At 43.1% G+C, this 17,019-nt stretch overlaps 1 protein-coding gene across 12 annotated transcripts in view; it reads right to left on the bottom strand.

Moving 5' to 3' along the window:
* Positions 1–17,019, bottom strand: part of LOC125463397 (collagen alpha-1(VII) chain) — a 377,348-nt gene that overhangs the window by 255,258 nt on the left and 105,071 nt on the right. For all 12 annotated transcript variants that reach the window (XM_059654498.1, XM_059654507.1, XM_059654500.1 and 9 more), the window contains exons 23-27: positions 13,379–13,548; positions 10,925–11,062; positions 8,212–8,229; positions 6,997–7,023; positions 5,712–5,795 (exon numbers count right to left, since the gene is read on the bottom strand). In XM_059654498.1, the coding sequence (XP_059510481.1) occupies positions 5,712–5,795; positions 6,997–7,023; positions 8,212–8,229; positions 10,925–11,062; positions 13,379–13,548 (437 nt within the window). The remainder of the gene's footprint in view (positions 1–5,711; positions 5,796–6,996; positions 7,024–8,211; positions 8,230–10,924; positions 11,063–13,378; positions 13,549–17,019) is intronic.

The following is a 17,019-nucleotide window of genomic DNA, read 5'->3' as shown; positions in this document are numbered from 1 at the left end:
ATAACCGGGGTGGGAGGGGATCTTTGATTATGTTGGTTGTTTTACCAAAGCAGTGGGAAGTATAGATGGAGTCAAAGTATGGAAGGGTTATAACCTATTCAGCCCTTCAAGCTTGGTGCACCCAGTCAATGAGAATATGGCTCTTCTGCATCTTAACTCCATCTGCTTGTTGTGGTTGTGCAACTCTTTGGCCTCTTATCAAACAAAGATGTACTAATTTCAATTTTGAAATTTCCAGTTGACCAGCCACCTTCAATAGCTTTTTTGGAGGAAGAATGTTCTAGATTAATTGATCAATGTTACAAGCTCACAGGCTAACAATTGAGATTGCACTGTATCTTTATTGAACTGGATGAAAGATGGAAGCCCATGGTGAGCGCTTCATAATCATACAGTCATAGAGTCATAGAGTCATACAGCACGGAAACAGTCCATTCAGTCCAACCAGACCATGCTGAATGTAATCACAAAATAAACTAGTCCCACCTGCCTACTCTTAGCCCATTTCCTTCCAAACCTTTCCTATTCATGTACTTATCCAAATGTCTTTTAAACATTGTAATTGTACCCACATCCATCACTTCCTCAGAAAGTTCATTCTACAGCAAACAACCCTCTGTGTAAAAAAAATTTGCCCCCATGTCTTTTAACAATCCCTCTCCTCTCACCTTAAAAATACGCCCCCTACTCTTGAAATCCCACATCCTAAGGAAAAGACAACCACCATTAACTCTATTTATACCCCTCATGATGTTATAAACCTCTATAAGGTCACCTCTCAACCTCCAAAGCTCCAGTGAAAAGCTGGTCTTGCCTTTCTTTATAAGTCAAACCTTCCATACCCGGCAACTTCCTGATAAATCTCTGCTGAACCCGCTCCAGCTTAATAATATCCCTCTTACAACTGGGCAACCAGAACAGTACACAGTCCTCCAGAACAGGCCTCACCAATGTCCTGTACAACAATCACCATGACTTCCCAAGTCCTATATTCGAAGAACTGAGCAATGAAGGCAAGCATGCTAAATGCCTTTTTAACTGCCCTTCCTATATGTGACGCAAACTTCAAAGAATTATGTACCTGAACCCCGAGGCCACTATGCTCCATAACACTGCCCAAGGCCCTACCATTAACTGTGTCAGTCTTACCCCTGTTTGTTGTACCAAAATGCAATACCTTGCATTCATCCAGATTGAATTCCATCTGCCATTTTTCAGCCTATTGACCTATTTGATCAAGATCCCTCCATAATCTTAAAAGGCATTCTGCCATGGATCAGGGTCCCATGACTACTGTAAGCTAGGAGGTACATTAATAAATATTGAATTTCTATCATAAACAACCAACAAACCTCAAACATTAAGAGAAGACTGGGCGATGAAAGATGTTTCTGAGTCTAGGTGCTGGAATGGAGTGGGTTTGTGCACAGTCAGTGTCACAAATCTCAATTTCAGCACAGTGCAGAATGTTTCCTTAGAAACATCTCCTTTTTTATCTCACTGACAGAGGAAGTCACCCTCCATTATTCAAGCATATTGAGGAAGAGTTGATCAGACTGGTAATGGCTGGTGCCATTCATCAGACAAAGTTGATATGTAGAATAGAGAGGCAGACTGGGACTAGGATGGGGAGAAGATAATCCAGCAACTTTATGATTCATGTCCTGGACCATGAGAGATAATGGAGGAACCACTGCAGACATAGACAATATAATACCATCCACTCTATATCCTGGCAGTTATGAATACAATCTGATACCTTCTAGTCATTGTGTGCCCAAAAACACTGTGACAGCTCCAGCATGTGTGAACAGAACAAGCAGAATGATTGAAGGAAAGTAATAACTTATGTTCTCTCATTTATAGAAAAGGAATAAATTTCATTCAGATTCATAGTGTCATGGATATATACAGCATGGAAACAGATCCTTTGGTCCAACTCATCCATGCCAACCACATTTCCCAAACTGAACTAGTCCCATTTGCCTGCATTTGGCCCATATTCCTCTAAACCCTTCCTATCCATACACATTTCCAAATTTTTTATATATTGTAATTGTACCTGCCTCTGTCACTTCCTTTGGAGTTCATTCCATATATGCACCATCCACAGTGTGAAAAAGTTGCCCCTCAGGTCCCTTTTAAATCTTTCTCCTCTTACCTTATACCTAGGACCTCTAGTTTTGGAATCCCTTACCCTGGGGAAAAGAGCTTGGATGTTCACCATATCTATGGCCCTCATGATTTTATGAACTTCCATGAGGCCGCCCCCTCAGCCTCCCATGCTCCAAGGAAGTAAGTCCCAGCCTATCCAGCTTCTCCTCATAATTCGAACAGTCAAGTCTCAGTAACATCCTGGTAAATCTTTTTTTAAAACACTTTTTCCAGTTTAGTACATCCTTCCTAGAGCAGGGTGATGAGATAGCACCTTTCATGACCACATGATATGCCAAAGTGCTAGTGCCCATCACCTCTGTCTATTTGTTATTGAGCAAGATTTGGCATCAGGAATCAATCCGCAGTTTGTGCTCTCACCATACACCTGGAATGTGTGCATCAGTTTTTTTTATCTTATTCTTACTCTGTCTAGCTAAAGGAAAAGGATTGGATGAAGAACATAGGGGTATACAAGGTATAGAGCTGTTTGAACACAGCAGGCCAAGCAGCATCAGAAGAGCAGAAAAGCTATTTTAAGGGGTTCGATTAGTTCAGTTGGCTGTGTGACTGGTGAGTGATGCCAGATTCCATTTCCACAGTGGCTAATATTTTGAGCCTAGGCCCCTCTTCAGAAAAATTGAAGAACATTTATTGTTTGTTTGATTTAATCCTCCCAGAAAATCAAATTGGCTGCCTATTTCTACACATATAGCTGTTGTAAATTGTATCCAAGTTCACTGCTCAGTGATGTCATCAAGTGAGCATCATGAGGTAACTAACATACTTTTTGTTTCTCTATCAAAGGAAAGCACCCTCACACAAAGGAAGTGCCTTTTTCTGGAACAACACTCACAAAATAAACCAAAATGGAATCAAGATCTGTTTGGGAAGGAGTGACCAATGGATTTGCAAGATAAAATGATCATAGTTCTATCAGACAATAGGGCTGCTCTCTTATTTGACAGAGATGATTGATGGTGAGTTTAACTAAAGGCAAGGGGGGCAGTTGAGAAGGAGAGACATTTGTGGCATTATTAGCCACTGTGGAAATGGAATCTGGCATCACTCACCAGTCACATAGCCAACTGAACTAATCAAACCCCTTAAAGTCGCACATACTGATACAGAATCGGCCAGCACAGAAGGAGGCCATGTGGCCCATCTCTAGTTGAACTATCCGATTAGTCCCACTTTGCTGCTGCTTCCCCATTACTCTATAACTACCTTTTTTAAAATTTTTGAATATTTGTCCAATTTCCTTTTGAAAGTTGTAATTTGATCTATCTCCATATCTCTTAGGTGCAGTGCATTCCAGGTCAGTTTGTTACATAAAGTAATATGTTGTCATGTCATGTCCCCAGTGATTCTATTGTCAATTACCTTCATTCTTTGTTCTCTGGTTACCAACCTGTGCAAAGCAGCATCTTGGGGAGAGAGGATGTCCGTGACACCACCCACGCCCTCCACCTCCTCCAGGACTTCCAATTCCCTGGCCCCCAACACCTCATATTCACCATGGACGTCCAGTCCCTGTACACCTGCATTCCGCATGGAGATGGCCTCAAGGCCCTCCGCTTCTTCCTGTCCCGCAGGCCCGACCAGGCCCCCTCCACCGACACTCTCATCCGCCTAGCGGAACTCGTCCTCACACTCAACAACTTCTCTTTTGACTCCTCCCACTTCCTACAGACTAAGGGGGTGGCCATGGGCACCCGCATGGGCCCCAGCTATGCCTGCCTCTTTGTAGGTTACGTGGAACAGTCCATCTTCCGCACCTACACAGGCCCCAAACCCCACCTCTTCCTCCGGTACATTGATGACTGTATCGGCGCCGCCTCTTGCTCCCCAGAGGAGCTCGAACAGTTCATCCACTTCACCAACACCTTCCACCCCAACCTTCAGTTCACCTGGGCCATCTCCAACACATCCCTCACCTTCCTGGACCTCTCAGTCTCCATCTCAGGCAACCAGCTTGTAACTGATGTCCATTTCAAGCCCACCGACTCCCACAGCTACCTAGAATACACCTCCTCCCACCCACCCTCCTGCAAAAACTCCATCCCCTATTCCCAATTCCTCCGCCTCCGCCGCATCTGCTCCCACGATAAGACATTCCACTCCCGCACATCCCAGATGTCCAAGTTCTTTAAGGACCGCAACTTCCCCCCCACGGTGATTGAGAACGCCCTTGACCGCGTCTCCCGCATTTCCCGCGACACATCCCTCACACCCCGCCCCCGCCACAACCGCCCCAAGAGGATCCCCCTCGTTCTCACACACCACCCTACCAACCTCCGGATACAACGCATTATCCTCCGACACTTCCGCCATTTACAATCCAACCCCACCACCCAAGACATTTTTCCATCCCCACCCCTGTCTGCTTTCCGGAGAGACCACTCTCTCCGTGACTCCCTTGTTCGCTCCACACTGCCCTCCAACCCCACCACACCCGGCACCTTCCCCTGCAACCGCAGGAAATGCTACACTTGTCCCCACACCTCCTCCCTCACCCCCATCCCAGGCCCCAAGATGACATTCCACATTAAGCAGAGGTTCACCTGCACATCTGCCAATGTGGTATACTGCATCCACTGTACCCGGTGCGGCTTTCTCTACATTGGGGAAACCAAGCGGAGGCTTGGGGACCGCTTTGCAGAACACCTCCGCTCAGTTCGCAACAAACAAGTGCACCTCCCAGTCGCAAACCATTTCCACTCCCCCTCCCATTCTCTTGATGACATGTCCATCATGGGCCTCCTGCACTGCCACAATGATGCCACCCGAAGGTTGCAGGAACAGCAACTCATATTCCGCCTGGGAACCCTGCAGCCATATGGTATCAATGTGGACTTCACCAGTTTCAAAATCTCCCCTTCCCCCACTGCATCCCTAAACCAGCCCAGTTCATCCCCTCCCCCCACTGCACCACACAACCAGCCCAGCTCTTCCCCCCCACCCACTGCATCCCAAAACCAGTCCAACCTGTCTCTGCCTCCCTAACCGGTTCTTCCTCTCACCCATCCCTTCCTCCCACCCCCAGCCGCACCCCCAGCTACCTACTAACCTCATCCCACCTCCTTGACCTGTCCGTCTTCCCTGGACTGACCTATCCCCTCCCTACCTCCCCACCTACACCCTCTCCACCTATCTTCTTTGCTCTCCATCTTCGGTCCGCCTCCCCCTCTCTCCCTATTTATTCCAGTTCCCTCCCCCCATCCCCCTCTCTGATGAAGGGTCTAGGCCCGAAACGTCAGCTTTTGTGCTCCTGAGATGCTGCTTGGCCTGCTGTGTTCATCCAGCCTCACATTTTATCATCAAAGCAGCATCTTATTTATTTTAATAAATTACTTCATGATTTGGAACACTTCTCTCAAATCTCCCTTTAACTGCCTCTGCAGTATAAGGAGAATAATGTCAACTTCTTCAGTGTCTCCACAGAACCAACATCCATTATCCCTTATATATGGGTTATTTTCCCTCACCTGAGGCAGTAAGTCAGCTTCCTTTTCCGATGCATGCAGCATGTAAATGTAATCCACAGCAGGACTTACCCGTTCTCCTTTCTCTCCCTTATCAGCGAATGCAAATGAATCATATCCGCCACTTGTTTGTAAACCTGTAAAACCTAGTTGACCCTGAAATATAAAGGAGTGCAGCATGTGAATACAGTGACCTGTCCACTCACTGTTAACCCCAATTAAAGCACAAACAACAGAGGGGAATTGACAATACCATTCATCCAAAAGTAACTGAGATGACTATGTGTCTACCCTTCTTGTAGCAGGTTGCCATTTTTCATTATTCCCCTTTAAGTAATAATGAATTTGCATTTCTACAGAAACTTTCATGATTTTGGGGCCTCCCTAAGTGTTATACAGCTAACTAAGTATGCTATGCAATTTAATTGTCATTTTAATACAGAAAATGTGGCAGTACTGATGCAAGTAGTTTTTTCCAAACAGCATTCAGATAAATGACGAAGTGTCAGCTGAAGGATAAATGTTGCCCAGGACACGAGGCAAAACAGCTCTGCCCTTCTTCAGAAAGTGGTATGTGACCTACTGCATCCATCCAAGGGGTTTAACTTATTATCCAAAAAGTAGCACTGCCGCCGATGCACCATTCCCTCAGTACTGCATTAGAGTGTCACTCTAGATTATATACTCAAATCTCCAAACCTTTTCACTCAAAAGGTGCAAAAGTTATCAATGGAACCAAGGCCAACACCTCAAATTGGGGTTTTACAGTCACAAATCAGATTGGGCAGCAACAATTCCCCATGCCCACCACTCTCACACTAGGACACATACCACCCCCATTTCACCCAAAGAATTGAAGTTTTTATGCATGGCACAGTACTGCACATTGGATACTCATTTCAAACAGTTCCAATGGTTAAATGCTGAGCTATACAGTCTGAAGTGTTCCCGGTTTAGATTCCTGATGACAGATGGAGTGGGAATGTCCGCCAGGAATCCTGTTTCTGATCATGGTTCAGCATGTTGTGCGAGACTCATTCTCAGTAAATCCTGCACTCAGCAGGAGAAAAGGCACTCATAGCAGAAATGGCAAGCAAATAAAGCAGACACAGTATGCAACAACAGTCAGATTATTTTCCATAAAAAATCTAGAACTGAAGTGGGATTTTTAAAGCATTGTAATGGAATCTGACAGTTCAGTGGTAGTTACAGAGGACATTGTTTTACCTGTTGAACGTTATGTGTTCTTCCACCCAGGAGTAAAATATTCACTGTTTGATTTGCCTGAATTGCCTTTTGTCCATTGATTAAAGTAAATGTTTCTAGTTCAGTTAGTACAGATTTTACAGATACTCACCGGCTTTCCAGGAGGTCCCATTTCACCCTAAAATTAAGAAATGAAAATTTTAGAGAGACTGCTCTTTGTTACTTGGCTATTTTTGACAAAGATGGTCCATGCTGGCAACAGGTTCAAACTTATATCCTTTTTGACATAAAACTCAACTTTAAGTGCGACACGTGGAAGGTGGAATGTAAACCACCTAATGCCTCAGTTCAGAACAACTCCTTCCTGACGACTTAAAGTCTGTCCACCATCTACAAGGCCAAAGTCAGGAGTGTAATGGAATGTTCCCCAATTGTCTGTGTGAGAGCAGCTCCAACAAGATTCAAGAAGCTCAACACCATGCAGGATAAAGCAGCTTCCCCCCAACACCCCATGTAATATCTGTAACATTCACTCCTTCCACTACCAATGAACAGTAGCCATTGTATACACTTTCTAGAGTTATCAAGGCTCCTTAGACAGCACCTTTCAAACTCAAAACCATTACCATCTAGAAGAACAGAGGGAGTGGATACTTAGCAACAGCTCCACCTGCCAGGTACCCTCCAAGCCACACAGACCTGGAAATATATCGCCATTCCTTCAGTGTCACTGGGTCAAAATCATGGATCTCCTTTCCTAAGAGCATTGTGGGTATGGCTATACCACACAGATTGCAGCAATTCCAGAAGGCAGTTCATCACTGTCCTTTCAAGGATAATTAGGAATGGGCAATAAATGTTGACCCATGATACCATAAATTTATAAAAATAGGTCAGTGTGCACTGTTAATGTTAAGTTCTGATTTGTTTGATATGTTGCTTTTGAGGCAACTGCAGAATCAGGACTTGCTAAACTCCCGGAAACTGAACTGCTTTTACTGACCGAGGCAGTAGGTCTGGGGGAGATTAAAGCAGAAGGATGATGGGAGTAGGTTAATAAGATAATGTGAAGAAAGATTCAAGTGTGAAAAAGAGATAGAAAAGGAAAAAAATAGCAAGCAGGTGAGTTGTCAACAATGAAAACCGATCCAGGGAATGTAAAAAGCTGGGAAAACTATACTGTGCAAAGCATTGATCCATGTTGTTATGGAAGTAAATGTAATTACTTTAAAACATAGAACAGAAAAAAAACATCAAAATTATATTACCAGTCTGGCTGATCAGTTGATACAATGTTAAAGAAATCGTAGTATATTTCAGATTAGAAAATATACAAGACACAAAATAAATATGCTAATACTGTTACCCGTTCTCCCTTCTGACCCTGTGAAAATAAAATATAAGAAACAATTAGTTGTTTTTAAATCTTAAAATAGATTTACTTTTTGAAAGGACTTGACCTAACATATTCCATGGAAACCAAACAACTGTGGATGCTGGAAATCAGAAATAAAAACAGAAATTGCTCAGAAAAACAGAACTGTTCTGAAAAAGGGTCACCGGAACAAAACATTAAGTCTGCTTTCTCTCCTCAGATCATGCCAAACCTGCTGAATTTTTCCTGCAATTTCTGTTTTTGTTTCTAACACATTCCGTTGTTGTTTTTCTGTTTGATTTTGACAACATTTGAATGCTTCTAAAAGTGAAACCTATTCATATGAAGGAAGTCCTTTGTGTCTCATTATTTGCATCGAGTGTTACCAGATCAGACCAGGATAAACCTTTCTTCTCCGTGACTCATAGAATCATAGAGTTGTATAGCATGGAAACAGACTATTTGGTTCAAATCGTCCATGCCAACCAGATACCCTAAATTAATTTAGGCCCATTTGCCAGCATTTGGCCCATATCCTTCTAAACCTTTCCTCTTCATGTATCCATCCAGATGCCTTTTAAATGTTGTAATTGTACCAGCCTCCACCAACTCCTCTGGCAGCTCATTCCATACATGCACGACCATCTGTATGAAAAGGTTGCCCCTTGGGTCCTTTTTAGATATTTCCCCACTCACCTTGAACCTATGCCCTCTTGTTTTGGACTCCCCTACCCTGGGGAAAAGACCTTGACCATCCACAATATCCATGCTCCTCATGATTTTATAAACTTCTATAAGGTCACCCTTCAGCCTCCTACTGAAGGGAAAATAGCCCAGCCTATTCATCCTCTTGTCTAGTTCAATCCCTCCAACCCTGGCAACATCCTTGTTAAAACTGGATGCTGTAAATCAGGAATAAGAACAAAGTTGCTGGAAAAGCTCAGCAAGTCTGGCAGCATCTGTGAAGGAAAAAACAGAGTTAACTTTTCGGGTCCGCTGACCCTTCCTCAGAACTGTTCACCCAGCCTGAAACATTAACACTGGTTTATCCTTCACAGATGCTGCCAGACCTGTTAAGGTTTCCAGCAACTTTGTTTTAGTTTAATGTCTTTGTAAATCTTTTCTGAACCCTTTCAAGTTTCACAACATCTTCCTTATGGATGGGAGATCAGAATTGAATACAGTATTCCAAAAGTGGCCGAATCAAATGCCCTGTATAGCTGTACCAGATGCCTTCTTCACTTCCCTGTCTACCTGCGACTCCACTTTCAAGGAACAATGAACCTCCGCTCCAAGGTCTCTTTGTTCAGCAACACTCCCCAGGACCTTACCATTAAGTGTACAAGACCTGCCCTGATTTATGTTCCCAAAATGCAGCACCTCACATTTATCTAAAGTAAACTCAATTTGCCACTCCTTGGCCCATATGATCAAGGTCCCATTGTACACAAATAACTTCCTTGGCTGGCCACCACGCCACCAATTTTGGTGTCATCTGCAAGTGTACTAGCTACACCGCCTATGTTCATATCCAAATCATTACTATAAATGACAAAAAAACAGTGGGCCCAGCACCGATCCTTGTGGCAGGTGACCTGGTCACAGGTCTCCACTCTGAAAAGCAACCCTCCACCACCACCACCCTCTGACTCCTATTTTTGAGCCAGTTTTGTATCTAAATGGCTAATTCTCCCGATATTCCATGAAATCTAACCTTACTACCCAGTCTGCCTTGAGGAACCTTGCTAAATGCCTTCCCGAAGTCCATATACATCCACTGCTCTGACTTCAACGAAACTCTTCATCACTACCTCAAAAACTCAATCAAGTTACAGCAATGCAAATTATTCCTCAGCCTCAGAATACTTCTTCAGTGGGACTTTTTTAGATTTGCACATTGAGGTTTCTGTCTGGATGTGCAGGTCAGAAATTCAAGTGCAAACTTCAGCAGTTCATTTCAATTAATTAAAGTAAAATTAATGAATGAAGAGCCACAATGACCGATGACTGCAACGCCCTCCTTGTTGGAAGCGAAAATATATCAAATCAAACATTGTATTCTCTAATCCATTTTAAAAGGACATGATGTTCATCCAATGAAGTTGCTTTGAGCCAACTTCAATGGTTTCCTTTGATCACATAGCCCATGGCTATATCACTGTAAAGGCAGACGAGCTCAGTCTGCTGACCATATTCCTCCCCACCTCAACCATCTTGAGCAGTCAAACAGTCTTTTGCTCCCAGTTTATTATGAAGGTTATAAATAATTAAAATGCTGCAATATAATGAAAATTAAAAAAAACTTTATTTGACACCTCAGTGATTTGGCTCACTCAAGGAAATGCCCCGGGGATTATATACCCAGATAGTGCAGTGTGGGAAGGTTGGTAACCTTACTTTGGATTCCAAAAATTTTAACAGGGAATTTTCTAACGTACCCTTCGCTGCATGACGAACAATTTGCCCAGAGCTGTCTAGTAAGAGTGCACGCAAAATTCAGCTACACATTGATGGAGGTTGACAGTGGGCCGGGCCCCCTTATGCACTCCATCTCAGCAAACTAATGGAATGGAAAATGAACATGGTATGGAAGCAGTCAGCAATGCACCACCACCTATTTTATTCACAGTTAATGATGATTTCTAGTCAAGTGACAGAGAACTGACTGATTGGTCATTCAGCATCATATTATTGAGAAGCTCACCTTCAAACAGTGTGATGTACAGGGACCTTCGGGTTTTCTGATATCTTCAACTTCATGCTTGGACACTTCGGATATTATAGATTCTGTTTGCTGATTATCAATGTAGGACCTAGTTTCAGATCCACCTTGTACAGGGTACTAGAAAACACAAATTATCAGACATCACACACAGCAACCCCAATAAAGGAACTGGTAAAAAGGAACCAAATGCTGTGACAGGTAATATCATCAGTTGCCCAAGTAGCCAAACTCCTTTGGCTTGTAAAAGGGTACAGAATAAACATGAAACTATGCTTGAGCAAGTAAGTTTAATGTCCAGCTGCAGCTTTAAAATAAAATCTGGATGAATTGATAACACATCAAATTGTTTTAGTTCAACAATGAGCTTTGCAATGAACTCACAGTGGTTTTGTGGATAAGTTTTCTGTACTAAACCAGGGCATCAGAACTAGATACCAATAGAGGAAACTTCAAGTTAATGAATCTCATACAGCAACTAATTCACACCTGAGGGTAAACTTTTCTTGGGAAGAGGCATTAGGAAACTGCATGAGTAATCTGATGTTTCATCTATTTTAATTTAAATGGGCTGTGAATGCCTGATTTTTTAACATAATCTCTTGTGGCCAAGGATCTTTTTCGCATTAAGCAGATAGAAAGCATATTATTTGGAATAGACTTGGGATAGATGACACCCTGCCCAATGAACATGGCCTCAAATGCAACAATCAGAAAACTGCAGACATGGATAATGCAAAGGAACTATTGGATCCTTGGATGGATCAAAGAATCAATGTGAGTTTACTGGGTTGAATGTTCCATATTTTTAACTGCTGAGTCCCCGTTTGGTCTTCATTGCCACAACTGAAAAGACAGATAATCAGGCAGATAAGAAAACCTCAGTGTCTGGTCTTTCTATAATTGTCAGGTGAGAATGTACAAGCCAACACTGACTGACTCTGCCTCTGATAGTCCCACCCCATCCATGCTATTTCAACGGAAAGCAGCTATTGTGTGACTTTCAAAGTTGATTAAAGTCACCATTGTCCAGGAGGACTGCTCTCTCACCAGAGAGAGATTACTGGTAGTGGTTTCACTTGAGGGTCACAATGCTTCAGGTAATGGGAGAGGTTGAGAAGGTGGCACTTCCTTGGTGACATCAGCCAGTACAGGAATTAAGCTCATGCTGTTGGTATCATACTGCAATGCAAACTGGCCATCTAGCCAATTTGGTGAACTGAAGCATGATGGTAGGGAAATAAGGAAATGAACCTGTGTTTTAGAATTCCATAGTCCAGCATTCTACATCTGCAGAATACTGTCTCAGCAAGCTGCAGCTATTATTTTCTGTCCCTTTAAGGCCATCCTAAATATTAATTGCACAGAAAGGAAGAACTATTCAATCCATTGTTCTTGTGCCTGTTTTTTCAAAGAGCTATCCAATTGGTTCTGTTTGCCTCCTCTATCCCCACATCTGTACAAATTTTCCTCCTTTAAGTATCATTTTCACTTGAGTAATTGTTTATATTGTATAAAAGTCAACCCCCAACATATGATCCAAAATATCCTTAACTTCTCACTTTTCTCATATATAAGTTAATCCTGAATTTTTGATCAGAAAATCCTGTTGATTAAAGCTTCCATAGTCTTTCTACTTGCACCTCTTGGCTATTTCTCATGAAGATCGACTCTATCTCCATTTCACAACCTGTCCACTCAATGTTTTCTCTGTTTAGCCTTTGCTGAGAGTGGGGCGGAAGAGGGGCAGCAGGAGGAAGAAGTGAACGAAAGGAACTGTTACTGGGAAAGAATTTCAGAGATTGCAAAAGGCCACTCCAAAATGGTGCCAACTGGATCAAGAATGCTCCTTCACTTCCAATCCAATATAACAATAAAGTGGGTGATCCAAAGTGCATCATCACACTCAGGAATATACATGTATTTCAAATGCTCAAAAATATCACTCGATTGCAAATCAATCCTTACCTTTTTAGTCTAAATACATGGGCTCAAAATGTTGACTTATATGTGAATATCAAAGCTCTATTTATCCAATGCTATTCTGAAAATTATTACTGAAGTTGCTTCCAATGACCCTTCACATTCATAACAACCTGTTACGCAAAAATGTACAGTATTTTACCTTAAATTTGCATCCTCTAGTTACCAACAGTTTCGCCACTGGAAACTCTTTTTCCATTTTAGTCCATCAAAATTCAAGATTTTGAACATCTTTATGAAATCTCCCCTTAGCTAACTGAAAGAGAACAATCCTAGTTTCTCAGGTCTCGCCACATAACTAAAGCTCTGGTGACCTGTGCCATATTAATAAATTTCTGCGCCTCCTCTAATCTATTCCTTGACCTTTGATCTGCAAAGTTCAAAATGGTCCAGTTATGATGTGAGAAAGTGAGCAAATAACACTGGATATTTATGAATGTGAGAAGTTCCTACCTCAGTCTTTGTGGCGTCACTGCAGATCCTTTCTACCAGCTCTCTTTCGATCAATGGTAAATCATCAAACGTATTTGTGAAGAATATGTTATTTTGGGGGCCACGGTAGATGATTCTTCTGAGTTCATCCATACTTGCACTTGCAATCCCCACAGAGATGACTTTAATACCTGAAAGATTGTTTCATGCTCGACAATCTGTCTCATGGCTTGTGAAGTCACATGGATTTCTTGATTAGGTTATTTCCTTATCATCAGACACATCCTTTTACTCTTCCAATTAAATATTAATTCAATCAGTCTGTAATATTACACAGTGTATAACTTAGATTGTACAACATAGCTCAGAAGCTATGTTTGGCCCCTTGCAACTATGCTTTCCAATTAGTCCCCATCACCTCTTTGTACCCCAGGGCCTTGCAAGTTTTTACACTTCAAGTATTTATCTCACAACTTTCTTGAAATTTATTATTAAACCTACTTCCAACGTCATTGCAGGCAATGCATTCCTGATCACTAAAAAAAATCACTGCGTTATTACCTTTTACTCATGATTTCTCTCGATCTTTTGCTAATGACCTTAAATCTGTGAACTGAGGTTCCTAGCCCCTCTGTCACAGAAAACAGTTTCGTTATAATTAGTCTATCACAAGATTTCATGGAACTATGAAAATATGTTAAGTATTTCTGATAAGCAGAAGGTTTTACTTTAAAAGGAGCAAATTACAGCAGATGCTGGAATCTATATTGAAAACAAAAAGTGCTTGAAATCACAGATAATGGGAACTGCAGATGCTGGAGAATTCCAAGATAATAAAATGTGAGGCTGGATGAACACAGCAGGCCAAGCAGCATCAGTGCTGGAAATCACAGCAGGTCAGGCAGCACCTGCAAAGAGATAATTAGCTAATGTTCTGAGTCTATGAAATATAGAGGGTGCAGCATTTATGCAATTGTTTGGGGGGGGGGAGGTGTAGAATGCTGGGTTGGAGAAAGGATGTTGATAGTTCAGATTAAGTGATTGGAATGTGAGAATGGCAGAACAATGATGTGTCTAACTGCCAGACTGAAAAGAACAGATGGTCCCACTGGAGTGGGGTGAGGGGAGAGAGAACTTGGTGACAGAGAATACAACAGGTTAAAACAATAGGAAGAAATGGGACTGAGTTCACAATCTCAATGTATTAAACTCAATATTAGGTCCAGAAGGTGATACGGCACCTAATCTCAAGGTGAGATGTTGTTCCTCCAGTCTGTGCTGTGATTCGCTGGAGCAGGGTAGCATGACAACATTGGAGCATTACAACCTTCTGGACTTAATGTAGAGTTTAAAACCTTCAGATTGTGAACTCATTCCCATTTCTTCCTTTTCTTTCAGCTTTACTTGTTGTATTCTCTGTCACCAGGTTTTCTCTCCTCCCCCTTACTCCAGTGGGACTGTCTGTTCTTTCCAGTCTGGCAGTTAGACTCACCATTGTTCTGCCATTCTCACATTCCAATCACTTAATCTAAACTATCCACACCCCTTCTCCATAGCACTCTACCCCCTAACCATTGAATAAATGTTCTCCCCTCCAAGCTTCACTTCAACTTTGATGGAGAGACATCTAGATTGGACTAGCTTGTTCTCGCTCCACAGATGCTGCCTAACCCACTGTGATTTTCTTTTTGTTTGTCTCCTGTCTGCTCACGCGTCCCCTTCCTTCTTTAAGGTCTCTTGAACTACTCCCACCAATTTGGTAACAACCTCATGGTTGAGTTCTATCCAGGTCTTTGCTAACACCTCTCTTTGATTGGCTCTCAGATGTGTACAACAAGCAACCAATCTAGTATAAAGGTCATCAGAAATAGGAATCACCATTGGCCATTCAGCCCCTTCAGTCTAGTCGACATTCTATAAGACTGCTGCTCATCTGATTGTGGTCTCAACTTTAGTTTCCTCTTTATGCTCCATAACCCTTGTAGATCAAAAGTCCACCCAGCTCAGTCTTGAACATCTTCAATAACTCACTCTCCACTACTCTCTGTGTAAGAGGATTTCAAAGACTAACAAACCATGCATCATTTCTTTACGTGTTAAAAATTTTGTATTGACTGGGCACTTCTTGATCATCCTATCGATGATGACTTAGATGTGAAAGGCGCAGTTTAGGGAATAAATGGGATCTGTCCGTATCCTTGGCTCAGTGAGTTTATTTCAATGGAAAACTCAAAGAGTGATAATTTTGCTGTGTCAAGAACAGAGCCAAACATCCTTAACCTAATATTTCCACAGTAAACATTTTACAATTACTTCTCAAATTCTTAAAGCTTCTTCAAGAGCATCTCACAAGCCCCATGTTTATCCCACAAGGGAACCAGAACAATGAATACATAGGAATAGCAACAACTCCTACTCTATATCATATCCTATCCTAATTTAGAAGAGGATAACTGATCCCATTTTTGTACTGAGTTTGCCAGACTGCTGGGTGGCACATTGGTCAGTGGTTAGGACTGCTACTTCAGACCACCAGGGACCCAAAGATTCAATTCCACCCTCAGGCAACTGTCTGGGTGGAATTTGCATCAGTGATAATGGGAACTGCAGATGCTGGAGAATCCAAGATAACAAAGTGTGGAGCTGGATGAACACAGCAGGACAAGCAGCATCTCAGGAGCACAAAAGCTGACGTTTCGGGCCTAGACCCTTCATCAGAGAGGGGGATGGGGGGAGGGAACTGGAATAAATAGGGAGAGAGGGGGAGGCAGACCAAAGATGGATAGAAAAGAAGATAGGTGGAGAGAGTATAGGTGGGGAGGTAGGGAGGGGATAGGTCAGTCCAGGGAAGACGGACAGGTCAAGGAGGTGGGATGAGGTTAGTAGGTAGGAGATGGGGGTGAGGCTTGGGGTGGGAGGAAGGGATGGGTGAGAGGAAGAACAGGTTAGGGAGGCAGAGACAGGCTGGGCTGGTTTTGGGATGCAGTGGGGGGAAGGGACGAACTGGGCTGGTTTTGGGATGCGGTGGGGGAAGGGGAGATTTTGAAACTGGTGAAGTCCACATTGATACCATTGGGCTGCAGGGTTCCCAAGCGGAATATGAGTTGCTGTTCCTGCAACCTTCGGGTGGCATCATTGTGGCACTGCAGGAGGCCCATGATGGACATGTCATCTAAAGAATGGGAGGGGGAGTGGAAATGGTTTGCGACTGGGAGGTGCAGTTGTTTATTGCGAACCGAGTGGAGGTGTTCTGCAAAGCGGTCCCCAAGCCTCCGCTTGGTTTCCCCAATGTAGAGGAAGCCACACCGGGTACAATGGATGCAATATGCCACATTGGCAGATGTGCAGGTGAACCTCTGCTTAATGTGGAAAGTCATCTTGGGGCCTGGGATAGGGGTGAGGGAGGAGGTGTGGGGGAAGTGTAGCACTTCCTGCGGTTGCAGGGGAAGTTGCCGGGTGTGGTGGGGTTGGAGGGCAGTGTGGAGCGAACAAGGGAGTCACGGAGAGAGTGGTCTCTCTGGAAAGCAGACAAGGGTGGGGATGGAAAAATGTCTTGGGTGGTGGGGTCGGATTGTAGATGGCGGAAGTGTTGGAGGATGATGCGTTGTATCTGGAGGTTGGTGGGGTGGTGTGTGAGAAAGAGGGGGATCCTCTTTGGGCGG

The sequence above is a fragment of the Stegostoma tigrinum genome, chromosome 25, assembly GCF_030684315.1.
Source record: "Stegostoma tigrinum isolate sSteTig4 chromosome 25, sSteTig4.hap1, whole genome shotgun sequence".
Lineage (NCBI taxonomy): Eukaryota > Metazoa > Chordata > Chondrichthyes > Orectolobiformes > Stegostomatidae > Stegostoma > Stegostoma tigrinum.
The sequence above is the reverse complement of the archived record's forward strand: the minus strand, read 5'-3'. Positions and strand labels throughout refer to the sequence as shown.